At 52.0% G+C, this 25,025-nt stretch overlaps 1 protein-coding gene and 1 long non-coding RNA gene across 11 annotated transcripts in view; both read left to right on the forward strand.

The window, feature by feature from the left end:
• The first annotated feature begins 171 nt into the window (after positions 1-171).
• LOC309629160 lies at positions 172-5,249 on the forward strand. The gene is made up of 2 exons (XR_014244897.1): positions 172-1,071; positions 3,553-5,249. It is a non-coding gene; the product is annotated as an uncharacterized lncRNA (long non-coding RNA).
• Positions 5,250-7,946: 2,697 nt separating this feature from the next.
• Positions 7,947-25,025, forward strand: part of WDR4 (WDR4 tRNA N7-guanosine methyltransferase non-catalytic subunit) — a 30,349-nt gene continuing 13,270 nt past the window's right edge. For 2 of the 10 annotated variants that reach the window (XM_082392874.1, XM_082392876.1), the window contains exons 1-6: positions 7,959-8,974; positions 10,910-10,975; positions 11,977-12,120; positions 18,953-19,109; positions 19,693-19,805; positions 22,253-22,313. In XM_082392874.1, coding sequence (XP_082249000.1) covers positions 8,886-8,974; positions 10,910-10,975; positions 11,977-12,120; positions 18,953-19,109; positions 19,693-19,805; positions 22,253-22,313 — 630 coding nt within the window. In that variant the 5' untranslated portion in view covers positions 7,959-8,885. Of the gene's footprint in view, positions 8,975-10,909; positions 10,976-11,976; positions 12,121-18,952; positions 19,110-19,692; positions 19,806-22,252; positions 22,314-25,025 lie in introns of all 10 variants that reach the window. The other 8 variants (XM_082392872.1, XM_082392871.1, XM_082392870.1 and 5 more) reach the window with 8 other exon arrangements.

A 25,025-nucleotide genomic window follows, 5' to 3' on the forward strand; every position in this document is an offset into this window, starting at 1 on the left:
GGCCACGCCCCCGGGAAGAGCCACCAATCACTGGCGGGTGGGGCCCGCGGACCCGGATGGCTCGGCGGCCTGGGCGCTGGGTCACCGAAGTGGTCGTTGTGGGTGCCATTTCCTGTCCTCCGACCGGAGTGGTCACCTGTGGTCACCCCGCAGGGCAGCCTCAGGTGGGACCGTGGACGCTCTTTTGGCCTGTGACCGCACTAGTCCCGGAGCCAAGCAGATCAGAAGTGCAAGCTTTAGTTTACTTGAGTGTTATAACTTGCGGTGCAGACTTGCCCCAAGTTAGGCATAGACATGGAGTAGGTGTAGTTAGTTATTGGCTTCCTTCTCCCCCATTGATCGTGCCTTCACTCCCCACTCCTGCCCATGCCCGGTGCCGGCAAGCATTCCAACCAAGAGGAGCACACCCACACCTCAACTCCACCCGGGAGAGGCCCTCCACCTTGGCTAAGTCTGGAGACTCATTCAAGTGCCAGATAAATGGGCAAAACATACCCCATGAAACCGTGCCCCGTAGCGTTAAAAAAAAAAAAAGCATCCACATAGGATTAACAGAAACCGGTGACTAACAGAAATACTTGAGCTTGTCTGACAGAATAGCAGCTAAAGGAACAGCTTGCTAAAAACTCTGCTTTTAACCTGCCTTCACTGACCGAGCTCACCTTAATTACTTTTGACTCCTTAGTCACCCCTATAGATAACACCTCTGACCTATGGTAACTATAGTAACGGAGGCTTTAGTGGTTTTTCAGGAGCTTGGGGTGGGCTCCTGTCCAGTTCAAGCCGGCTAAGACTGGTTGGGATCACCAACCCTAAAACTGGGCCAGGGCCAGGTGTCTGACGAATGACCTTTTGAGGTCAGAGGGAGGAAAACTCCACCCTCAGATCATGCTAATCAGGAGGAGCAGATGTCACCGTGAGTGATTTTAGTGCTTTTCTAGATATTTGGCTCATAAAATCTCCTCCTGAAAATCTCTAACTATCTGAAGGCCTGTGCTGCCAGTTTCTCCCAGAGCACAGAGGGCATCATTCCTGATCTCCACCCTGAACTCCTTTCAGGGGGTGTTGAAGGTGAGCGGCTGCAGTGGTGGGTGACCTCATCTTTGTAGAGGCAGATGGCAAGTGACAAGTTTTAGTTGGCACCAGCACCTAAGCCTGGGGGGAGCAGGACCTCCTTGGAAGCTGCTGCAGTCAGGTGGGGAGGTTAAGGCAGGCCTACACGACATTTGGCTAAAAGGAACAGAAGCAACAGGGCCAAGTGCAAGAGGCAAATAGGAAATAGAAAAATCAAGCAGAGGCCAGAGAAAGGGCCGGTGGTTTCACAAGTATTTGTGGAGAGGGGATTATATCGTCTTTCACAGTCAGCTGGAAAAGTGTAGGCTAGATTTTGCTGACAGCGGAGGTTGTTCCTCAGTTGTTAATTCTCTGCCCTAGTCGTTCTGCAGGCACCGTCACCTCTGCCTGAAGTTCTAGCAAGTGCTGGTCCAGCGTTTTTAGGCAAAACCTCAAAAACTTGTGTTTGTCTATATTCCTTAATGAATCACATAAAATTCTATCTAAACTATTAGGAATCCACCACCCACCCAACCAAGGGTGAATTAAACTTCTTTTTAAGATAACTAGATAACTTGGGCATCACTTGGACCCAGTGATGGGTCCTGAACTCAAAGGTGTTTGGGCCAAAGAGGAAAATAAACATACTCAGCTATCACACCTTCCATATGCATGACCTCACTCTGCATCCTGGGCTAATATGTACATACTTTGTAAGCCCCAAAGGAAATGTATTATGGCATTATCCTATGTAAATAAGTATGATTTAATGATGTCTTAAATTCAGATTTTTTTAAAACAAAGCTTTCAATAACAGTGTAGTTTTTAAATTTATTTTTATTGGAGTATAGTTGATTTACAATGTTGTGTTAGTTTCAGGTGTACATTAAAGTGATTCAGTTATATATATATATATTTTTTTTTTTTCAGAGTCTTTTCCCATATAGATTATTACAAAATATTGAGTATAGTTCCCGGTGCTATACAGTAGGTCCTTGTTGTTTATTTTATATATAGTAGTGTGTATATAATAACAGTGTAGTTTTAAACTATTGTTTAGAATAACCATACATAGTTATGCCTTACTAAGTTAGTAAGATCATTTTCTTTTTAATAATAGAATAAAAAAAAAGGTTGCTCAGCAAACAGGAAAAGTAAATTTAAAAGCTTTTATATAAAGAAAAAATAAGAAAATGAAGTTATACTGGATGTACTTAAAACTGTGTTTTAAAACATATGTAATGACTTCTATTTCTGGCAGTATGTGGCCACGAGACGTAATGAAAAACCCTCGGGTTACAAAGCATGTAGCAATGCTGGGTACAATATTACAAGCATAATTTCAAATGACCAGTTCCGTTCTCACGCCAGTTCTGTTTTCCGTGGTCTCTGCTGGCTCCTATTCGTGATTGCTGTGAAGTGATGTACTGGAAGCTCGTGTTTCTGGGCTCTTCTCTGTGGAAATTCCCAAGTTCTGGGTTGAATGTGTATTCCTCCAGAGTGGATTTGGGTTTTGCCTGCCATACTCTTCTTAGTGCTGCTTGTCTTGGTCTAGTGTGATCGTGTTTTTCACAGTTTGGTGTGTCCTGGACCACAGGAAGTGTGTATCTCCAGGGGCCAAAAAACAGAAGCCAGAAACTACAGGAAGCCAGCACTGCCCTGGGAGCATTTGCTGATCTCAGTAAGGCAAAGCGTTGGTGTAACTGACATCAGAAGAGGAGACAAGACTTGGGCCCTGAGGACACTTGCGAGTGGGCTGGAGAGCACCAGAGGAAGCCCTTGCAGAGCTCCCCTCAGTGACAGGGTGAACCTGGGCAAAGCCACCCGCTAGCAAAAAACCTGCAAAGAAAGTCCACAGGAAGTGTCTCTATCTCAGGTGGGGATAAATATCTCAAGGCCTATTCTCTCTTGAGTCTGGGGTTAAAACATACACATGCCTCCCATGGTCCAGGACATGCCAAGCTCTAAAATTAAAATTTCTCTTTAGCAAAAGATACTATAAAAAGTGAAATGACAAACCACAAACCGGGAAATCATTTAACTCGTGAGGAATTGGTATCCAAAATACATAAAGTGTTTCCTACTTATTAACAAGAAGGACAAGCCACCCGAAAGAATCAGATAGGGGCTACCTCTGGAGGGGATTTGGGAGACAGGAGTGAGGTCTACATGGAAGGGAGCCTTGGGGCTTCAGTTCTATTTGTAATGGTTAGTTCTTTTTTTATTTTTGGTGGTTTAAAACAAATTTATTTTCTCACAGTTCTGGAGGTTAGAAGTCCAGTAATGGTTAGTTCTTAAGGTATATTGGGGGTACATGAGCGTTTGCTCTCTTATGTACACGGTTTTGATTTGTAAGAAATATTTCATAATGCATTTTGATGAGTTAAAAAAACCCACAAATGTTTTGTTTCATTTGGTGCTTCAAAGTTATATGATTGTTTTCTTTTCTTTTTTCTTTTTTTACTTTTTGGCCGTGCCATGAATCATGTGGGATCTTAGTTTACGAATCAGGGATCCAACCCGTGCCCCCTGCAGTGGAAGCACAGAGTCTTAACCACTGGACCACCAGGGAAGTCCTGATATGATCATTTTAGACGCCCACTGTTTCATGGAAAAGATGTAGATTCCAATGATACTACTAGGAAGTCTGTCTTCTTGTACACTGACATGATGACCAGGCTTATCCAGCAAGGTCCTGTGTCTACGAATCCTGCATATATAACCATGCTCTAACTCACCCTAGATGGACCAACCAGGATAAAACTTGCATCCAGCTTGGAAGATCTGCCTTCACGTTTCTCCCGCCTCACCAAGTGGCTGTTACTGGAGACTTTCCAACCCTCTGATGGACAAAGGTCACTACCAACTAAGCGAGAAGCTGAGTGCTGCCACTAAGAACTTAGTTGTTATAATACCAGTGTCCTCAAGATGAAAATATGTCATAGTAGCCTGCGAGGGCTGCTGTAACAAAGGACCACAAGCTGAGTGGCTTAAAACAACAGAAATTTATTGTCTCACAGTTTTTCCTGGAGGTTGGAGTCCTAAATCAAGGTGTCAGCAGGGCCACGCACCCCCTGAGACCCTGGGTAGAATCCTTCCTTGCCTCTTCCTAGCTGTGGTGGCCAGCAGTCCTTGCTGTCCCTAGGTTTCTGCTGCATCAGTCCAGTCTCTGCCTCTGTCTTCACAAGGCGTACTCCTTGTGTGTCTTCACTGAGTCTTCCTTCTGTGCATGTCTGTGTATCTAAATTTCCCCGTAGTATAAGGACACTGGTCATATTGGATTAGGGCCCACCCCAATGACCTCATTATAACTTGATTACCTCTGTAAAGACCCTCTCTCCAAATAGGGTCATATTCTGAGGTCCTGGGGGTTAGGGCTTCCATATAGCTTCAGTATATCTGGGGGAAACACAATTCAACCCATAACATATGTCAAAACCACACCAAATGGGAGATTATGAGTGACTTTATTTTTTTTTAATGGAAAAAATTTTTAAGCTTTATTGAGATATAATTGGCAAAACATTGTGTAAGTTTAAGGTGAATAATGTAATGATTTGACATATGTACAGTTGACCCTTGAACAACAGGGTTTGAACTGCATGGGTCCACTTATACCTGTATTTTTTCAATAAATATAGTACCTGTATTTTCCTTTTACAGGTCTTTACATTAACTAAGTGTAGGGAAAAGTTTGTGTTCGATTAGCAATCACAATATGCGGAATCAAAAGAACTGGGGTTTGAGTCTTGATTTGGTACAAACTGCGTCAGCTTCCTGCCCTTTGAGGCAGAGATAGCAGTACCTGCATTTCGACTGCACAGGGGGTTGGCGCCCCTCACCCCTGAGTTGGTCAAGGGTCAAGTGTATATATTGCAAATTATTACCACAGTAAGGTTAGTTAACACTCCCCTCGCCTCACATAGGTATAATTTTTGTGTGTGTGGTGAGAACTTTTAAGATCTACTCTATCAAATTTCCAGTATACAATCCAATATTCCTAACTATGGTCACCATGTTGTACATTACATGCCCAGTATTTATTCATCTTATAACTGGAGGTTTGTAGCCTTTGACCGCCTTCACCCATTTTCCCCTGATTCCCCACTCCAACCCCTGCCCCTGCCAGCTGCCAATCTGCTCTGTTTCTATGAGTTCGGTTTTTTTATTCCACATATAAATAAGATTATACAGTATTCATCTTTTTCTGTCTGTCTTATTTCACACAGAATCATGCCCTCTAGGTTCATCCATGTTGTTGCAATGGTGCAGTGGCAGGATTTACTTCTTTTTTATGGCTGAATTATATATACATATATATGTGTATATATATATATATATATATATATATACACATATATGTGTAACATTTTCTTTTTTCTTCTCTTTTCCGTAAAATTTTTATTTTATTTTTTATTGAGATATAGTTGACATATAACATTGTATTAGTTCCAGGTGTACAACATAATGATTCAATATTTGTATATATTGTGAAATGATGACCACAGTAAGTCTAGGTAACATTCATTACCACACATAGTTGCAAACTTTTTTTTCTTGTGATGAGAACTTTCAAGATCTATTCTCTTAACTTTTTTAAAAAAATTAATTAATTAATTAATTTATTTTTGGCTGCATTGGGTCTTTGTTGCCGCGTGTGGGCTTTCTCTAGTTGCCACGAGCAGGGGCTACTCTTCGTTGCAGTGCGCGGGCTTCTCATTGCGGTGGCTTCTCTTGTTGTGGAGCACGGGCTCTAGGTGCGTGGGCTCAGTAGTTGTGGCGAACGGGCTTAGTTGCTCTGCGGCATGTGGGATCTTCCCGGACCAGGGCTTGAACCCGTGTACCCTGTATTGGCAGGCGGATTCTTAACCCCTGCGCCACCAGGGAAGCCCCTTCAATTAGATTTGATTAAAATTAAAAAGGTAGATGTTATCTTGAAATTTGATGAAAAAAATCTTGAGGAAAATAAGTCTTGCTGGCACAAGTACTATAAGAATTCAAAGTATGAGGCAAATGATTTATCAACTCAAAAAGTTCAAAATGCTTAAGTTTTGTTTACATCTGATGGTCAAGTACAGATCTTTAAGTTTTCATTTATACCTGCTCTGCGTCTTTTGATACAATACAGGATTCCTCTTAAGTCTTTATTATTTTTCCTCCAAATAACAAATAATAAAGACTTAGGAGGAATACTGCAACTCCAAAAAAATTGTAGTTATTTCTCAAGGTTGTAACCTATAACATGAAAGTAGTGAAGCTTCAAGGTCAGTTTAAATACGCACATTACAGTTAATTGTATCTGTTAGAATGTGTGTTACAGAACATTTAAAACGATGTAAACCACGATTGTAAAGAAAGTTAAATTTGCTTGCAAGCCTGCTGATGTGCTGATGACTGGCTGCCCCTTTCTAGGATCTCTGTGGTCTTGGTATTGTTATCCCACCCAGAAGAGAAACTGTAAATTCACCTGCAGGCCTGAAAAATACCCCAGACCATGAGTATGGACTTTCACTGTACTGGCTAGGTTAGCTGAATAGAAATGTTTATAGCCGATTCATCTTCAGAAACACTGTGGAGCCTCCTGCTTCCTCTGGTTACTGCCCAGCGTCAATCCCTCCGTGGAAGCTCCCTTGCAATGATCTCATGTGAGTCTCCAGCTTAGCTCCTGCCCCTTCTCCCCCCCGCCCCCAGCCCTCTGTGTTCTCCGTTCTGTGATACAGACTCTTCCATCTTCTGCCTCCATGAAAGCCCATTTTACCTCATTGTCTTAAAGGAAGCCAAACTTTTCCCAAGCATTCTGCTTTTTTTTTTTTTAATATTTATTTTATTTTTAGCTGCATCGGGTCTTAGCTGCGGCACGCGGGTTCTTCGTTGGGATCTTTGTTGCGGCACGCGGGATCCTCCATTGCGGCATGTGGGATCCTCCACTGCAGCGCGTGGGCTCCTCACTGTGGCACGTGGGCTCAGTAGTTGTGGCGTGCGGGCTTAGTTGCCCCACAGCATGTGGGATCTTAGATTCCCGACCAGGGATCGAACCTGTGTCCCCTGCATTGGAAGGCTGATTCTTAACCACTGGACCACCAGGGAAGTCCCCCAAGCATTCTGCTTTAAGTCTGGGTGTAAATTCATCCTTGAATCAAACCGGAGGTGGGGTTTGGGTCAGGCAGAATTTCCATGCCTCATGCCTATCATAATTCCTCTTATGCAAAAATAGCTGATCTTTTAAGACTGTCAATTAGTTGTTCCATTTATTTACTTAGCAAATATTAAGCACTGACTTCATGCCAGGTTTTGTGGTGCAAGCTGGGGCATTGATCAGTGACTTGCCAATTTAGTAGGCATCAGTGCCTGCCTTCATGGTATTTGTAGTCTGGAGACAGACATTAAACAAGTTATCACGGTGCTGTGGATGCAAATAATGGAAAGTCAGGAGAGGCTTCCCTGATTAAGTGATGACTCCACTGTGATGAAACTGGGTGACTGGAATTAACTAGGGACATAGACAGGGTGTGGGGGCGAACATTTCAGGCGGAAAGAATAGCACGTGCTAAGGTCCTGTGGTTAGTAGGACCATTGTTCCAGTGAACGGAAGGGTAGTCATGGCTAGAGCCCTGAGACTGAAGCTGGCCTGGTAGGGAAGGAGGCTGCAGAGTCGTTAGGAGGCAGACCACACGTGGTCTCATAGTGGAAGATTAGGATTTGGTTTCTGTACTGAGAACAATGAGAAGCCACTTGTTGATTTTAAGCAGGGAATTGGAACTGTGTTCTGAAAAGGTCCCTCTGGCTTTAGTGTGGAAAGTGCATGGGGGGGTGGGGTGGCGGGGAGACAAGGGCGGATGTGACACCAGTGGGCAGCGGGACTCCTGTGGGCTGTGTCGTGGCGGAGGCCACGGAGATGGAGAGAAGGGGCGTCCAGGAGGATTTAGGAGATTAGATGAACAGTGTGGAATATGGGGGCGGAGAGTCCCGAGAAATCATCCCGCATAACTGGTGCCTGGTGACGCCACTCCATGAGCATAAGAACACAGGAAAAGAGCCCTATCTTGGGTTTTAAAATAGCAGTTCAGGGGCTTCCCTGGTGGCGCAGTGGTTGAGAATCTGCCTGCCAATGCAGGGGACACGGGTTTGAGCCCTGGTCTGGGAGGATCCCACATGCCACAGAGCAACTGGGCCCGTGAGCCACAACTACTGAGCCTGCGCGTCTGGAGCCTGTGCCCCGCAACAAGAGAGGCCACGATAGTGAGAGGCCCGCGCACCACAATGAAGAGCGGCCCCCGCTCGCCGCAACTAGAGAAAGCCCTCGCACAGAAACGAAGACCCAACACAGCCAAAAATAAATAAATAAATAAAATAATTACCAAAAAAAAAAAACATAGCAGTTCAGAGGCTTTGTTTCGGGCGCGTCTGGCTTCTCTTCCCTCAGCTCTGAGCCCACCTCAGACACCGCGTCCTCGACCTGGATGCAAACTCAGAACTTCTCACTTTTTGAAGGACCAAGTAGGTACCAGGCCAGCCAAGTCGCCCAGCCACAGCGTGAGAAAGATCCAGAACTGGCCCTATGCAGTCTGGAGAAAGAGACGAACACTAAACAAGCAAGTGTATTCCATCCGGACAAACGCGATCAGCAACAGACCCCAAGCCACCAGAGGCGCGAAAGCCACCTTGCGAGTTGAAGGGAGAATGCACCTTCTGCGCATGCCCGGGGCTGGCGCGTTCGCGGGGCCAGCCCGGATGACGTCTCCTCGCGGCGTCTACGTCTGACGTCACTTTTCGGCGCTGGCAGGAAGAAGCGCTAGGCGGCGCACGTGGGTGGCTGTATCGCGGGCGGGTACATGGCGGGTTCTGCAGGGCTGTCGCTGTGCGGGCATGCGCTGGTGGTGCGGGGCGGCAGCCGGTTACTGGCCACCTCCACTTCGAACAGGTGAGGGGTCTGGGTCTGCAGCAGGAGCCAAGGCTGCGGTCGCGCGTCGGGGCCTTGAGACCCCGGCTCTCCCGCACAGCCGGGGTTGCACCCGCCTTGGGGTGACCCCGGGGAGCCCCACTGCTACCTGTGAGCTCTCCGTTGCCACCTGGGCCCGGCCGCGTGCCTGCGCCGCGGAATGTCCGCTCTTCGCGCCTTTCTCCCAAGACCCTCCCGGGGGTCCCCTAGCCGCCTGCGCAGAGCCCCGCGCCCTCCGCGGTGGGTCTGCGGCGCTCTTTGAGGGTTCGGCGCGGGACACTTCCGGGCTCTGCGAGGTCCGGGGGACGCTGGTCCTACCCTCTCTGGAGAGAGGGGTGAAAAGCAGCCCTTGCTTTCCCTTGGGGAGAGGGCTTTACTCCCGGGGACCAAGTTCGGCGCACTCCCTCTCTCCCCTCCCTCTTCCTGCGTAGGTGCCTGTTTCCTCCTCCCAGCCCGCATCCCTCGACCCCGCCCTACTTGCCCTTCGGGGCTGGAGGGTTTTATCTGACACCTCCTCGCTCGGGGGTACTCCAGAGCCACTGCGCGCACCTCCCTAGTGGCCCATTACAAGGTCCTGCTTTTGCTTTCGCTAATTTCACGCCCCTTCCTTATCGTTCCCGGGATTTTTAAATCAGTAAATGTTTGTTGATCGAATAGTCTTGACCCAGGAGCCTCTTGGATATTAGTAGTGGTCAGTTTCGGCGTCTGTTTTCTTTCCCAGGGTAGTTTTGATTCTTCCATACTTGAAACAATGTGTCTGTCAAATGTAAAGGTACTCTCTGTGTTCTTTGTTCAGTGTTTGGTTTCAGAGATCCAATAAGATGTTAAGTTTAGATTTCACAGATTTATTCACAAACCTGTTGTCTGTCCCAGGTTATTTTGTTTTAGAGCCTCGGGGTATCTTAACACATGCCACAGTGAGAGATGGCTAAATTAGACTCCATCTGGTTGCTTCATTCCATACCTTTTGAGGAAATCTAGTGGCTGGCTGGCACAGCTTCTGGCTTGGAGGACTGTTTCTCTTCCTGCACTGCAGTGTTCCACGTGAAAAGAGTTTGGCTGCAGTCACTTTAAAGGCTATAAATTTGCACGATGTCTTCTCTGTGCCAGGCACTGGAGGGGGAGCTCAGGGTCTGATAGGGAGGGTGGGTGGCTTCTATACTGGTAAATGCTTGGCGGCAGCCATGGGAGCTTTTCTGGGGCAGATGAGACATTTTTCTAAACAAGTTATGGCGGTTTTAAACTTGGGTGCAAAAGACCCTCTGAAAACTCAATAACATCAGAATATAACTTCTTCTTACATAGCCATCTTGCACTGATGTTCTGCTTATCAAAGAACGGTATATTACTTCCTGTTGAGTTTTTGTCCTCACTTATTTCACTTAACTGACTTTTATGGACAGACCATATCAGATATGTATGGCAAATATAAATAGGTTAAGCAAATAAAGCTCCTTAACTGTTCCCTGAAATATCTTATTTATTTATTTATTTATTTATTTTTGTCTGTGTTGGGTCTTCGTTTCTGTGCGAGGGCTTTCTCTAGTTGCGGCAAGCGGGGGCCACTCTTCATCACGGTGCGCGGGCCTCTCACTGTCGCGGCCTCTTGTTGCGGAGCACAGGCTCCAGACACGCAGGCTCAGTAGTTGTGGCTCACGGGCCCATTTGCTCCGCGGCATGTGGGATCTTCCTAGACCAGGGCTCGAACCCGTGTCCCCTGCATTGGCAGGCAGATTCTCAACCACTGTGCCACCAGGGAAGCCCCTCCTGAAATATCTTATGGAGACAGTTTCTTGTGGATAAGACCCTTAGTGAGTACGCAAATTTTTTTGATCCAGGTTAAAAAAAAAAAAAGAAATGAGCATTATAATTAACGAAGTGCTTCCTTTAAAATGTTTTTGTTATTTTTTTCTTTAGTGATGATGACAGCCTCTTCATATATGATTGCAGTGCTGCAGAAAAGGAGACACAAGAGCATAAAGGGTGAGATGGTAGGGGCGCCTCTTCAGGGCTGATGCATGGTTTGCATAATGGGACCGTTTAGTCTGAGGTGTAAGCTGTTGTCTTATTTGCTGAATTCTTCATTTCTGTGACCCGGCTGTGTGGATAAACCAGGTGCCACCTCAGGAGAGAAATGTGGAACTACCTTTCAAATTCGGCATTAAGAATATTAGCACCTTTTAAAATACTTTAAATTCGTTTTTGTCAGTAATTAGCTATTTTACTGGCACTTTGAAATAACAGGGCAATTTTAAATGCATTGAAAGCATGTATATGAAATTAATTTTAGCTAACTGAAAGATAAAAGTAGAGTATGGTTTTTAAAAAAATTTTTATTGAGGTATAGTTGATTTACAGTGTTGTGTTAGTTTCAGGTGTACAGCAAAGTGAATCAGCTATACATCTATATATACATCCACTCTTTTTTAGATTCTTTTCCCATATAGGTCATTACAGAGTATTGAGTAGAGTTCCCTGTCTTATACAGTAGGTCCTTATTAGTTATCTGTTTTATGTATAGTAGTGTGTATATGTCAATCCCAATCTCCCAATTTATCCCTCTCCACCTTTCCCCCCTGGTAACCATAGGTTTGTTTTCAGAGTATGGTCATTCTGTATGGTGGTTTTCTTTAGAAGAATCGGGCTTGGGGCCCACTTTATTTTTCTTAATATGATTTGATCCCTGCCTCTAGCTGTAGATGAGTTCATGTCCTTGAGGGAGTGGGCCTCTGAGGGTCTTTGCAGCTCAGCCCTTGGGATTCTGGTGTGTATGCTGAGAGACTTTTCTGTTTAATTAGCTTTACTCCTTAAACATTAGAGTGGTCTCTAACCTCCCCATGTCCCCTTAATATGTTTTCTATTCTGGCTACGTGAACCTCATCACATTTTCTGCGTCCGATCACGTTATAAACGCACAGGGCTGGCCTGGAGGGCGCAGTCTCACTTGCTGAGGTAAGGCCTGACCTGTCCCCTCTCTTTCTCAGGGAGGACGGACAGCCCGTGGATAAGGGGAGTGACACGATTCTGGCGTCCACCTTCTCCAAGTCTGGCAGCTATTTTGCTTTAACTGATGACAGTAAGCGTCTGATTCTTTTCCGTACAAAACCATGGCAATGTCTGAGTGTCAGGTATGAAATGCTAACATTGAATCGTTACGATGTTGAACGCACGGCTTACACTTGCATGCCAATAACAATAGTGACAGTAGCGATAGTGTAAGAAGCTAACACAGAGCACCAGTTCTGTGCCAGGAGCTGTTTCGAGTGCTGTACTTGTGTTAACTGATTTAATTCTCATAACAGGCCCGTGAGTGGGGCGGGGCGGTGTTCTCACCCACACCGCTGCTCAGGAAACTTTGAAGCAGTTCCAGTTACTCAGCTCAGCTGGGCCCTGTCCTGGTCACTGGCTACAGAGTCTGTGCCCCTGGCCATTGTGCCATCGTGCTTTCCAAACAGTTTTCCTCCAGTCTTGTGGTGGCAGAAATAGAGAACGCCAGCATGCCCCCTGAGAGTGTGTCGGGGGCTTCGTGTAAGTTAAGGCACCTGGGCCACGGTTTTAACTTGGTGAGTTTTTAAGTCGGTACACTTACTTGAGTATCTCAAGGGCTGGGGGCTCGGCATTGATGGGAGATGATGTCAGTAACTCAGCAAGAACATAGCTGTCACTGGGCCTAGGTGTTTCCTCTTACCCAGCCAAGTCCTGTGCATGCTCTTACGACTTTTTATTCTTCTCCTGCATCTCTCTCCATCATTTCCTCGAAGGGAGGGGGCACTGCGGTTTTCTGAGCGCTCGCTTCCCGAGAGCTTCCTCGTCTTTGGAGAGGAGGTGGGTGATGCTGACAGTCGGCTGGGGGCAGATATAAATGTCCTTTGGCTTTGATATGCTCTTAACTTGCACCTTCTCTGTTTCCTTCGGAGGGTGCAGGCTGGCTTTATTTTGATTGTTCTTTGACACTGATGGAAACACCCACCTGGAGCAGAGCCGGCCCTTCCCCTCCTCCTCGCCTCCCTGCGGCTGCAGGGTTTAACTGCCCTCTCATAATCAGAGATAAACGTGTGCGGTTATAATGTTCTAACTACTGAAGGGCCAAGGTCAAGGAATTTCCTGTTGTAGCCGACTCACACCTGTATTGGGACAGCTACACTTCTAAGATTTTTATCTCATCCTATTTGCTAAGAGAAGGATAAAAAGCCAGATTCCAGGTGGCATCAAAAGCAAGGAGTACCCACTCTGCCCTCGATTCCAGTCAGGTTAAAAATAAAGTCCAGTAACATTACTTCGTTTTTACCTTATACATGTTTTTGTGTATTAGATGGGCAATAGGTGCTCATGTTTTAAAAGCTTAAAACAGAAAATTAAAAGGATGTACAGGGAATCTCCCTGCACCCATGCCCTCCAGCTATCGCCCACAGTCAATTAGTTTCCAGCCCCAAAATGACTCTTAAATGTGTGTTGCCGTATAGCCACAGGATAATTGATGATGAGCTGCTCCTTCCTGCCGATGTGGATTCACATCACCCTCAACCGGAGAGGCCTGTGAGGCAGCGTCCTCCTGCCAGCATAGCCGGAACATTAGCGGGTCACTTAGAGCACAGACGATGTCATGTATTTTCGGGGTTCAGGGTTGAACATCGCCGGGAACGTTGGGGTTTCTGACCCTGAGCTCCCCCACAGGGATCCTTGCAGGTAGCCTTGGTTTTGCTTCCACAGCCTGTAGGGAGCGGGGAGGGCAGGCCCGCGACAGTGATGGCAGGTGATGGTAGCTGATGAGGCCACCAGGGCTGCCGTGACGAACACCACAGCTTAAACAGCAGGTATTTAGTCCTCACAGTTCTGGGGGCTGAGGTCCAAGATCAAGGCGTCAGCAGGATTGGCTTCTCCTGGGCGTGGCCTGTAGATGGCCACCCTCTTGCTGTCCCTTCACACGGTCATCCCTCTGTGTGCTGTTTTCCTCTTGTAAGGATGCCCATCACGCTGGATTGGGGTCCACCTGAGCAGCCACATTGCACCTGAATCACCTCTCTAAAGGCTGTCTTTCCAAATACAGCCACATTCTGAAGTCTGGGGGGGGGTTTAGATTCCAGCATGAATCTGGGGGGGGGAAACAGTTCAGCCGGTAACAGTAGTTAATCTCCTTTCTTGACCCTGACTGCTGACTTTTTTTTTTTAATAGTTTTTTTAAAAGTATTTATTTATTTATTTATGGCTGTGTTGGGTCTTCATTTCTGTGCGAGGGCTTTCTCTAGTTGTGGCAAGCGGGGGTCACTCTTCATCGCGGTGCGCGGGCTTCTCACTATTGCGGCCTCTCTTGTTGTGGAGCACAGGCTCCAGACACGCAGGCTCAGTAATTGTGGCTCATGGGCCTAGTTGCTCCGCGGCATGTGGTATCCTCCCAGACCAGGGCTCGAACCCGTGTCCCCTGCATTGGCAGGCAGATTCTCAACCACTGCACCACCAGGGAAGCCCCTGACTGCTGACTTTTGTCTGTGGAGTCTCCATACCTTACACCAGATTCTCAAAGGGGGCTTTGCCCCAAAAGATGAAAATCAAACGATCTAAAGGAATCTGGCAGTAATTCTTCTGCTAAAGTAACGGCTGTTTGGCCGTGCTGCTGGTACGCCCACCGGTGTACCTTGAGGACATGCAGACTGATTCTGCCTGCAGCGTGATGTTTCAGAGCTCTGATCGCCCTCCAAGGACATCCGTAAATCTGCGTCTGACCCCCAGGTTGACGAGGGGACCCGGGCAATGATCAGAGGACCCAGGGGATCCGGCCTGGGTCAGAGGAGACTCGGGGTCTTCAGGACTGAAGGGCGTGTTGGAGGTACACCCGATGGAGCCGATGGCAGAGACGTCTGTGCTGGGCAGTACTTCGTGAAGAGCAGCAACTGCATGCAGTCCCGTCGTTTTCTTGGCCTCCCTCTTCATGGACATGTCTTACCTGCCTTTCACTTGTTCTGCTCTTCCAAAAAGTGCTTCAGTGAATTATCATATACAGACGTAATTTTTCTCATTTATCTGTAAAAGTTGCCAAAACTGAGTCGCCAAGTCTGAAGATGTGTATTTGTAAATTATGTCGCTTATCACAAATGGCCTTCCCAAGGGCTTTTCCCTTTACCCCCCCGAGTGCAGGAGCAGCGCCTCACACCCCAGCACTGAGTAGCGTCTAACCTTGGACTTGGGGCCGTGTGAGAAGAAAAGTGGGACCTTGCGTGCTCGCCTTGTTAGGAGCGAGGAGAGCAGCCTCACCCTGAAGAACTGCTTGTATCTTGTGAGCTGTCTTCTCACGCCCTGTGCTTTCCTGCGGGGTGGTTGGGGAACGTGGGTTTTTCCCATTTGTGTTAAACGCGTCCATCCACTGCGGCTGTCCTGTCACCTGGCCGTCCGTATAGCGTCGCGTGCTGAGCGAGACACTTCGGGTGAGCCTTGGCCGACAGGCTCCCCCAGGCCGCCGTCCAGAGCTGCCACGGGCGTGCTTGTGTGCAGACCTGCCCCTGTGGGGTCTGCGGGAGGGCAGCTGAGGGCAGGTTCGCAGGTGTCCTGTCTGGTCCCTGGAGCAGTGTGCTTTCCTACCACAGCAATTTTTTCCATTCTCCCCCTTGAATTTTTTTGGTTCATGTAAAAATTTGGGAACCTCAGAAAAGGCCAAAGTGGGAACAAAAACAGATCACCCTGAATCTCATCATCCAGAGATCCCTAGCAAGAGACACCGCGTGGCCCTCCAACTCGGCGTTTGCCTCCCCGGCACCTGCCTTCCGCCTGCGACAGTTTCCTCGCGGGATCTGTTTCTGCCCCTGGAGACCTGTTTTGTCCTCCTCGAGATCACCTCCTCCCAGGCCGTGAGGCCACGGGCCTGACCTCTCTTTGGATGAGGGTGATTCTTCACCGAGGGGGTGTGCCCACTGTTAGGGCTCTTGACCCCTGGGTCCCTCGCAGGCCCACTGACCACTTCTGTGACGCGTGGGTGCGGGCGCAGGGCCTGCTGGTGGTGGGGAGAGTTGGCAGCCAGCTTGCTCTTGCTCTGTAGGTGGCAGCTCTGGACTTGCTAGGAGGCAGACACGCGGGTGAACTGCCACTTCTGTGTGCGTTCCGCGGGTGGGTAGGGATTTCACTCTGGACGTGGGCATGGGGGTGTCCACGCAGCCTGCCGCACTCCTGGGTCCTGGTTCCGGAGGTCCTGCCCTTCTGCCGGGGTGGCACGGCAAGCGCCCAGGGCTCTGGGGGGCTCTGGCTGTTCTAGAAGGGTCCTGCCTCGTGCAGGGTCTGAGGAGGGAGCAGGGGGTCTGCGTGACGTCGGGCTTCTTAGTGCGAGAGTTTAGGTGAGGCCTCCTCGGGTGCGGGGCAGGGCACGTGTTCAGATGCCTGGTCCCCGTGACCGTGCCTGGGTCCCTCCACCCTGAGGCCTGTGGGTGTGCACTGAAGGGAAGGTGCCGTGTTGTTTTGTCTCTGGAAGGTCGTGTGTCGGGGCTTCTTTCCACGTGAGACCCAATAACACCCGGGGCCGTAGACCTTAGCGGTCTTGGTGCTGGGCGTTTTCCCTTTAGTCGTACGTTCTCTTGGCTTTTAAGTTGATATCCACAGAATAACTTTGTGTAGGAAATGCTTGCATTAGGTGGTGTGGAAGGCACGATGTGATTGGATGAAGTTAAGGAACCAGATTACAACTCCAGGGCCTCCCTCATGTTGCAGCCTTCGGATAATGGTGCCAAGGGGCTGGGCCGGGGCGAGCTCAGGGCAGGGGTCGTGTGTCTCCCGTTGCCTTTTCCTGTGCGTTTACCCTGAGCTCAGCGCCTTCCCTCTCTGATTACGCTTTTGCAGGAGAGCAGGGTGAGTTGAAGTCGCCAGGGCGACGACATGCAGTGGGCGGTTCCCCCCATGCTGGTCTAGTGGACGTCACCCTGGAGGGGGTGCGGCAGCTCTTCACCTTTGGGGCACAGACCCCTTTGGGATCCGATGGGCCCCCTCAGAACAGCACCCACCCTTGGTACATCTGACGTCCAGTTCATCCACATTTGACCGGCCGGGGCCCCGAGCGGCTGTGGGACCTGCTCACGGCTCAGAGCTCGCTCTAGCGGCCCCTTCCTCTGCCCCTGGCACGGAGGAGGGGGCCACACCCACCCTGGGGGGGCCTGAGGAGATGGGCCTGGACCTTGAACCCAGTGCCTCCGTGGAGCAAGGGAAAGCGCTGAGGCCCCAGACCCCGCAGAGGCCGAAGGTTGGTGCCCCCGGGGCTCGTTCTGCTGGGGCGGCATGGCCAGCCACCGATGGTCCTGTCCGATGGCCTGCTGCCACCTGTGTCCTGATGCCCACGGGTCCCAATTCCTACACCCGTACTGCACAGCTGAGCCACATCCTGGAATCGTTGCCAGGACGGGTTTAGCCTGAGAAGCTGGAAGCCCCCAGCTGGCAGAGGACAAAGGGGCGAGATGCAGAGTGGGAAGCGGGGGCTGCAGTGGGGAGGGGGCCGGCTCTGGAGGGCTCACTTCCTCCTGGGGTGGGCGAGCTCATTGGGATGCAAGCCTGTTGCTTCCCGAGGACTGTCCTAGGCCAGTGCGCCCTAGGAGGCCGTGCCTCCCCCTCCTCCCCCCAGGCCGTGGCCACGGGTTGTGCCTCCCCCTCCGCCCCCCAGGCTGTGGCTGCGCTCCGTGCAGGTGCTCAGTCGGCCCGCTAGGCTGTGCGGCTGTGGTGCTGGTGCCGCACAGGCCGTTTGTTTAAGTGACGGGCGCGCTGCGAGTTCTCATCAGTCTCGCCCTGGGGTCTGGCTCCCTTTCCTTGTTGTTTCCCCACGTTCATGGCATCACGCCTCCTTGCCGGGCGGCACCGGACCGAGGCGTGGGGGCGGTGCAGCAGCTGCCGAGCCCCGTGGCGGCGCCTGGAACCCAGCAGGGGCTCGCGCTAGCTTCTCTGTCCTCTCGTCCCTCCCTCCCTCCCGAGAGGCGGGCAGGGCTCTGATGGGCCCTATGTGGGGGGCGGGGGGCGTAACGTTCAGTTTCCGTTTCAGGCGGAAGTTTGGAGTCCCGGCTGCTGTGAGCTGGGTGTCATCTGCACGGACGTTAGCTCTTTACGGGGACAGTGGGTCCCCTTCCAGCCCTCAGGTGACAGCAAAGCTGAGACCGGCCCTTCTGTGAAGAGGCCATGCGTGTAGATAAACGGAAGGCATTTGTGTGTAAAGCAGCGTTACGGCTTGTCTCTAACGTAGAATGAAAAATACGGGTACCTTGTCGTGGAGAGCCTATTTTGCTACCTGGAAGACGTCCCAGTAGAAACAAAATGAAAAACGGCGACAGGAGGGAATGGCATGACCCCGACCCGGGGCGAGCAGGCCGGCGATGGGGCCTGTGTCACCACAGCTTGAGGTTTTGCTCCTCGTGGCTGACGTCATTACTGAGCCAGCTCGCAGACGTGCCAGCTCTTGTGGCTCCGGATCAAGCATGTGGATTTGTGATGTGCCCCCAGCGGAGGGGGCCGGCCCTCCCGTGTGCGCACGAGCAGCGCGCGCAGGGTCCTGGCGAGCCGGCGGAGCCGGCAGTGGGTGGGCGGTGCGGAGGGCGGGGTCCTGGACGGGAAGCCGCGGGGGCAGGAGGGCCCCCCGCAGCTGCGGTCGTGGCCCAGAGCGCGTTGGCCTCTAGGAAGCTGGCTGCTGTCGTCCCCCCGACGCACAGGGAGGCCAGGGAGCCCCGCCCCCAGCACTCTATCACGACAGCCTTCAAACACACTGTCAAGCTGAGCGGGTCTCACGTTGGACACGTAGGTACCCGCCACCCAGATTCTGCCATTAGCACATTTTTAAAAGAAAAAATATCGCGAAAGTAGATTTTGTCTGAGGCATTGGCTCTGTTTCCATCCTTTATGTTTTTGGCACCGTCTTCGGTAACTGTCACGTGGCGGGAGCCTTGCAGGTCAGCGGGCGGCCCTGGCGCCGACCGTATAGGCCGACCGTGGGCGTCTCTGGCCTTGTAGGTCTGTGGTGAGGAGGTGCACAGCCCTGACCTTCACGGCCTCTGAGGAGAAGGTTCTGGTAGCAGACAAGTCTGGGGACGTTTATTCCTTTTCGGTGCTGGAGCCGCACGGGAGCGGCAAGCTTGAACTGGGACACCTGTCGATGCTGCTGGATGTGGTACGTGGGCGACGTGCTTCATTGGCTACAGTCCGGCTCGGGACGAGGAGGGGGCGGCCTGTGTGCCAGGGGGGCGGGTTTGGGCTCCGCTGTGGGCAGGGCCCCAATTTCAGAGGTGAAGCTGGCAGCAGGCTGAAGGAGGACGGTCAAGTTAGGGGCAGCTGGGTGGTCTAGATGTGGGGGAGGCCCAGGTCGGGGAGACGAGGGGGAGGGGTGTGGAAAGAGCAGGCGTCCTCCGAGCCCCCGAGCCAGGAGCTGCCCCCCCAGAGGCCCCGAGAGGCCCACGAGGGCCGGGCTGCGGCCACGGGCGGCGGGCGGGGTGGGACCCTGCAGGGGCACACAGGAACCGGGGGGGTCGTGAAGGACAGATCACCAGGACTCAGTGGCGGGCTGGACATGGGGACATGTGACAGGAAGGAGAGGAAGGTGACCAGGTGCCGGAGACGGGAGTGGGCGTGGCCGGGCTGGGGCGGGAGCAGGAGGTGTGGGGCAGCTGTGGCCCTCGGGGGACACCTGAGCTGAGGCCTGGGGTGGCGGGGGGAGCCGGCCGTGCTGACCAGCCCTTTCTAACCCTCGTGCACAGGCTGTGAGTCCCGACGACTGCTATGTCCTCACTGCCGACCGGGACGAGAAAATCCGAGTGAGCTGGGCCGCGGCTCCACACAACATCGAGTCCTTCTGCCTTGGGCACACCGAGTGAGTGTCCCCCGTCCCCGTCCCCGCACCGAGTGAGTGTCCCCCGTCCCCACACCGAGTGAGTGTCCCTGTCCCCGCACCGTGTCCCCTGTCCCCGTCGCCCCAACTAGTGAGTGTCCCCCGTCCCCATCCCCCCACCTAGTGAGTGTCCCCGTCCCCGCACCGTGTCCCCTGTCCCCGTCGCCCCAACTAGTGAGTGTCCCCCGTCCCCATCCCCCCACCTAGTGAGTGTCCCCTGTCCCCGCACCGTGTCCCCTGTCCCCGTCCCCCCACCGAGTGAGTGTCCCCCATCCCCGCACCCAGTGAGTCCCTCACCCTCCACAGAGCGAGGCTCAGGTTTGAAATGCAGGCGGACCCTTCAGCTGGGGAAGCTGGTCGCGAAGCGAGAGGTGCCTCCTGGGAGGAGGGGACCAGCCTGGGTGGCCTGGCCTGCATCGGTTTGCTTCCTCATGAGGCCCCGGTCTAGCTCACCCCCTGATCCCAGGGCTTCAGAACCTTCAGAACCTCCTTCCCTATTCAGAATCTATTTCCCAGAGGTTTTCTTGGTGGCACCGAGGTCTCAGTCCCCAGTTCCTGGTCACCGCAGGCCAGCGTAGATGCCCATCAGCGCCTGGCAGTAGTCAGAGGTCAGTGGGGTGTGTGTCGGGGGACAAGGAACGTGCTTCAGTAATTTAAGTCGTCCAGGCGGGTGGCGTTGCTCTGCGATCTGTCTTCTGGCAGGTGAGCGCTCATTTAGTAAGTGAAGTTTGACGTTATGTGAGGGTGGCGTTTCTGAAGAATGTTGCTCTCCTGAGGCAAAAGGCTGATTACAGTTTTCAGGAAGGAAAAGCACTTAGTTTAACTGGCTGAAGTGTTTTAAACTACGTTATTTGAGGCAGGGGAAGAATTGGAGGAATTTAATTCAATTCTGATGTTGCTCCTGTTTCCTGGTTTTTGAATGGAATGTAAACGTTGACCTTAAAGGTCGATGGTTGCTGGGTTTGTACGTCATGATAGTGTTGTTTTAGCTTTTATTCAGTTGTCTAGTAATCCTGCGAGCAGGGTTCCTGTGACTTGCCAGGCCCCGCCCCGTTGCCGTCTCTCGGGGGTCTTTGCTGCTCCCCACCCCACTGGGCACACTGTGCCTCGGGGCCTTTGCATCTGCCGTTCTCTCCACCGGGCAAGCTCTTGCCCATGCGGCTCAGCGCCCTCCTTCACTCAGCTTTCTGCCCGATGCCACCTGCCCTCTCAGGAAGCACCCCCCCCCCCAGCCCCTCCCAGCTGGGCTTCTCAGCCTGTGCGGCCAGTTCAGAGCCATGAGCCACCAGGTCTCAAGTGAGATGTGCCAGTAGTTAGTGTAAAACACCTGATTCCAGACAGTGTGAAAAAACAATGTAAAAATAGCTCATTATTTGTTATATTGATTGCAGGTTGAGATGGTGACATTTTGGGTATATTGAGTTAAGTCAAAACATAGTATTAAAATTAGTCTCATCTGAGTCTATTTACCTTTTTATCGCGGTTATCAGCAAATGTAAAATGCCCTTCGTGGCTCACATCGTGGCTGGGGCCGTGTTTCTGTTGGACGGGCCGTTCTGAGCCTCCGCTGACACCCAGGGTCTCCTATGGCCTGTCTCCCCCCGAGTCCTAGACTTGGGGCACGTCTTTGTCAGGTTTGCTCACTGCTGTCTGCAGCCCTCAGCACAGCGCCTGGCACGAGGTGCTCAGTGGATATTTCGGCGAATAAATGACCAATCATTGCTCTTTAAGAGTCTTGGTGAAGGCCCTGGAAACTGTGGTTTCCACTCCTTTCCTGTAGAGACATCGAGGTGGCTCGTACCCGCTGTCGTGGACGTGCCATTGCGGGGGACACCGGCTGCATTCCCCCTGCAGCGTGTACTTGTTCCTTTTTGAGGGCCTTCGGGGAAGGCTGTCCTGGGGAGGGAGGGTGGCTGCAGCCAGGACGGGGCCCAGGCCGGGGTGAAGCTCCAGGCGGCTGGGATGGGAACCGGTGGAGGCGAGGGAGCCACGGGGGCCCCCCTCCCAGGGGTCCCCACCTCCCCAGGGGTCCCCAGGCGCCCGTGAGCTAGTGAGCGCGTTAGAGATGCGGGTGCGCGCCTGCAGCCCCGAGGCTGCTTTCTGGGGGGAGCTGGCTTGCTCGGGTGAGGCTCGATGGGTGTGGCTCTGGCTGCGGTCAGTGGTGCCGCTCCCCTTCCACCCCGCCCTGCTCGCAGGCCACCCTGCTGTCACAGACCCCGTGCGCGCTGGGGCAGCTCCCGAGCAGGGCAGACCCGCTGGGGCCTTCCTGGCAGGCGCGGCCGGGGGGTGCCTCTGGGCCCGAGTGACAGGGCGTGCTCCCCACGCAGTCACGCTGCTCCTCTCGGCTGCTCTTGGGGTCAGGGTCGAGGTGATACGGGCGGGGCAGAGTCACAGCAGCCCGGCTCACCTCTGCTTCTCTCCACCTGTAGGTTTGTGAGTCGCATCTTCGTGGTGCCCGACCACCCCGAGCTGCTCTTGTCCTCCTCCGGGGTAAGTGCTGCACTCCCCACGCGCGCCCCGCTCCCCTTGGTGGGGATGCAGCCTGGAGCCTCGCTTGGGGGAGGGCCTGTCAGCCAGCAGCCTGTCTTTTGTTCCCAGTGTGGTCGGGAGGTCAGCACGTGCCTTTCCTGGGTGGCCGTCCACTAGGTGGTGCTTGTGGGCCGCAGGGTAGAGCTGGCCGGCCCGCTCCCTGCTCCAGGGCTGTGCGTGTGAGTGCGTGTGCGGGCGCTGAGCCGGAACCGGTGTGCAGGGACTCCGGTCTGAGGGGTCCTTACAGCACTGTGACCTCATTAAAACGGTTGGTAGACGGCCCTTTCCGAATCCCAGAGGGACCTGGTTCCCCCCCTCCCCATCGCTGCTGCTCTCAGCCCTTCTCCCTGACCCGCCCCTGTGTGAGTGCGTGGAGAGGGGCCAGGCACTTGGCCTTGGTGGAAGTTTGATCAGTAAGTACAGCAGCTCTGTCCAGGAGCCGGCAGCCTTAACAGCTGAGTGATTAGTGGCACCTTCCTCTAAGGAATACTCTTTAGAAGGACCATCAAGCAGCACTCTTGCTGAAGTGCAGGTTTCGAGTTCCTAAATGGCTCTGATTCTTCTTTTCTTTTCAGAAGCTCTGCCCACAGCCCTTCATCTTTGTCTTTCCACCCTTTAGCTTTTTATGCAAGTCAGGGGCCTGGGGTGGGCTGGGGGCCTCATGGACTCCTGACGGGCAGGCCTTCCAGGCGGTGGCCACGTCCCATTTCCTTCACCAAGTGTGGTTTCTCACAGGTTTTTACTTTTCCGTTCTCTTGTCCTGTTCTTGAAAGTGACTTGTGAAAGTAAAGAGGAGAAAATAAACGTGCTGGAGTTCCCAGAGATAGCCAGTTTCTGTGAATTCTGCTGTAAGCCTCTTTTACAATAAAAAAAAAATACTCAGCCATACAGAAAAGCGTAGTGACCACCTTTGGTCTTACCACTTAGCTTTGTCAAGTCCAGCGTTTTGCTTCTACTCCTTTTTACAGAAATGCAGTAGGGCTGGCGCTGGCCGTGCTGGGTGCCCCATCCCATTGCCGTCCTACCTCCTCACGGGCCACCCGGCCGGGCCGTGGTGTGCTACGTGCCCTGCACGCTGTGAAGTGCGGATTGTATGTTTATTTAAGGAGTCAGACGCTGCTGTAAGGCTTAGAGTGGAAACCAGCACTCCACCCCCCGTGGCCTCCAAGGCAGGCCCTGGGAGCCTTCAGCTGCGTCCTCTTGATGGCCCGTGTTTCCAAACGACACGAGTCATCAAGAAACAAGCATGAGCAGTTTCCTCCTGTCAGCTGCTGCCATCTGCATGGGAAGCAGCAGTTTTCCTGCCTGCATCCCCTCCCTCTTCGCTGGTGGGCTCTTTGTCTCCTGAAGGTGCCCCCGACCTTGTTTGGGGCACACATCATGGGGCGGCTTTCTGAAGGTGCAGGGAGGGTGGTTAGGAGCCTGCCTTTCGGGAGGTGCCCTTCGCCCGCCCCCAGCACTCGGTTATCAGGCAGGTGTACGATGCTCAGTCAGATGTTTCCCTGCAGATTGTCAAGCCGTTGCTCCAGGCTTTTCTCTGGTTTTTAGTTTGCTTGGTTTTCTGCCCGCTTTTTCTTTTGAGAAGTCTGAGTCCTTTATGTGGGGTCTGATCGCCCTTCTCTCTGGCCGTTTTTTGGGGGCCTTCTCACCCCGTGCTCTGAAGAATGATGGAGCAGGGCGGGGGTGTCATGGGGGCCCTGAAATTAGCTGCACAGTCAGTGGCTCTTTCCATTCTGAGTCTTCAGGTCCACAGACCTGGGCGTTTTCTTAGGTTCCCCCCTGGAGCCGTCCCCACCTCGCTCTTCCTGGGATTTGTGCAGTTGGATGTTTGACCCGCTGTCTGACTCCTGATTCTTTCCTTTCGTATTTTTTCTCTCATGTTCCTGCTCCCTGTTCTGCTTTGGGGGAGATTTTCTCAACTTTATTTTCCAGCCTTCTGTGGGAATGTTAATTTCTGCCGTGATTTCTACTTTTCAAGGCTCTTTCTCGTCCTTGGAATGTTCTTTCTTCATAGCCCCCATTCTTGCATCCTAATGCAGACTTTGGATCTCCTTGAGGTGGTGTGACGTGTGCTTTTTTTTAAGGGATTTTCCTGTGTGTGTTTCCTTTCCTCCCTGTGTGTCGCCCGCCTTTCCAGCTGGAGGTTTTCCTCGATGTCTGGTGGTCCGTCTGTCCGCTTATGGCATTGGGGCTGGGTTTGCGAGCCCGGGTGTCAGACTCGGGCACCCGGCTGCACCCTTGTGGGAGCCCTCCTGGGTCAGTCAGTCCTCCTTTTCTCATGGGGGTGGGGTTCGGTTTCCCGTCTTCACCCTTTGTGGGGAGGGGCCCCGTGTCTCTTCTCTACATGTGTCCCAGCATCCCCGAGACCAAGACCTCTTGTTCACATCGTCTGTCCCCAGCAGCTGGGTTCTGTCTGCATCTACCCGTGATTGTCTTTGTCCTGGAGGGCTCTGCTCTAAAACACCCCTTGTCGCCTGGGGGGACTAGGGGCGAGTGGGGACACCTGTAGACGTGCGTTTGTCTCCCTGTTTATCAGCCATAGTCACGGCAAGACATTCATACTCACATCCCAGCATCCGGAGATTCCTGCCTTAACCATTCGGGGGAAGTTAATTTTCCTCTTTCTCTCTTGGTCATTTAAATCACACAGAGGTTCTTCTCATTGGACTTCGT

The sequence above is a fragment of the Balaenoptera borealis genome, assembly GCF_965194805.1.
Source record: "Balaenoptera borealis genome assembly, chromosome: 5".
NCBI classification, from domain to species: domain Eukaryota; kingdom Metazoa; phylum Chordata; class Mammalia; order Artiodactyla; family Balaenopteridae; genus Balaenoptera; species Balaenoptera borealis.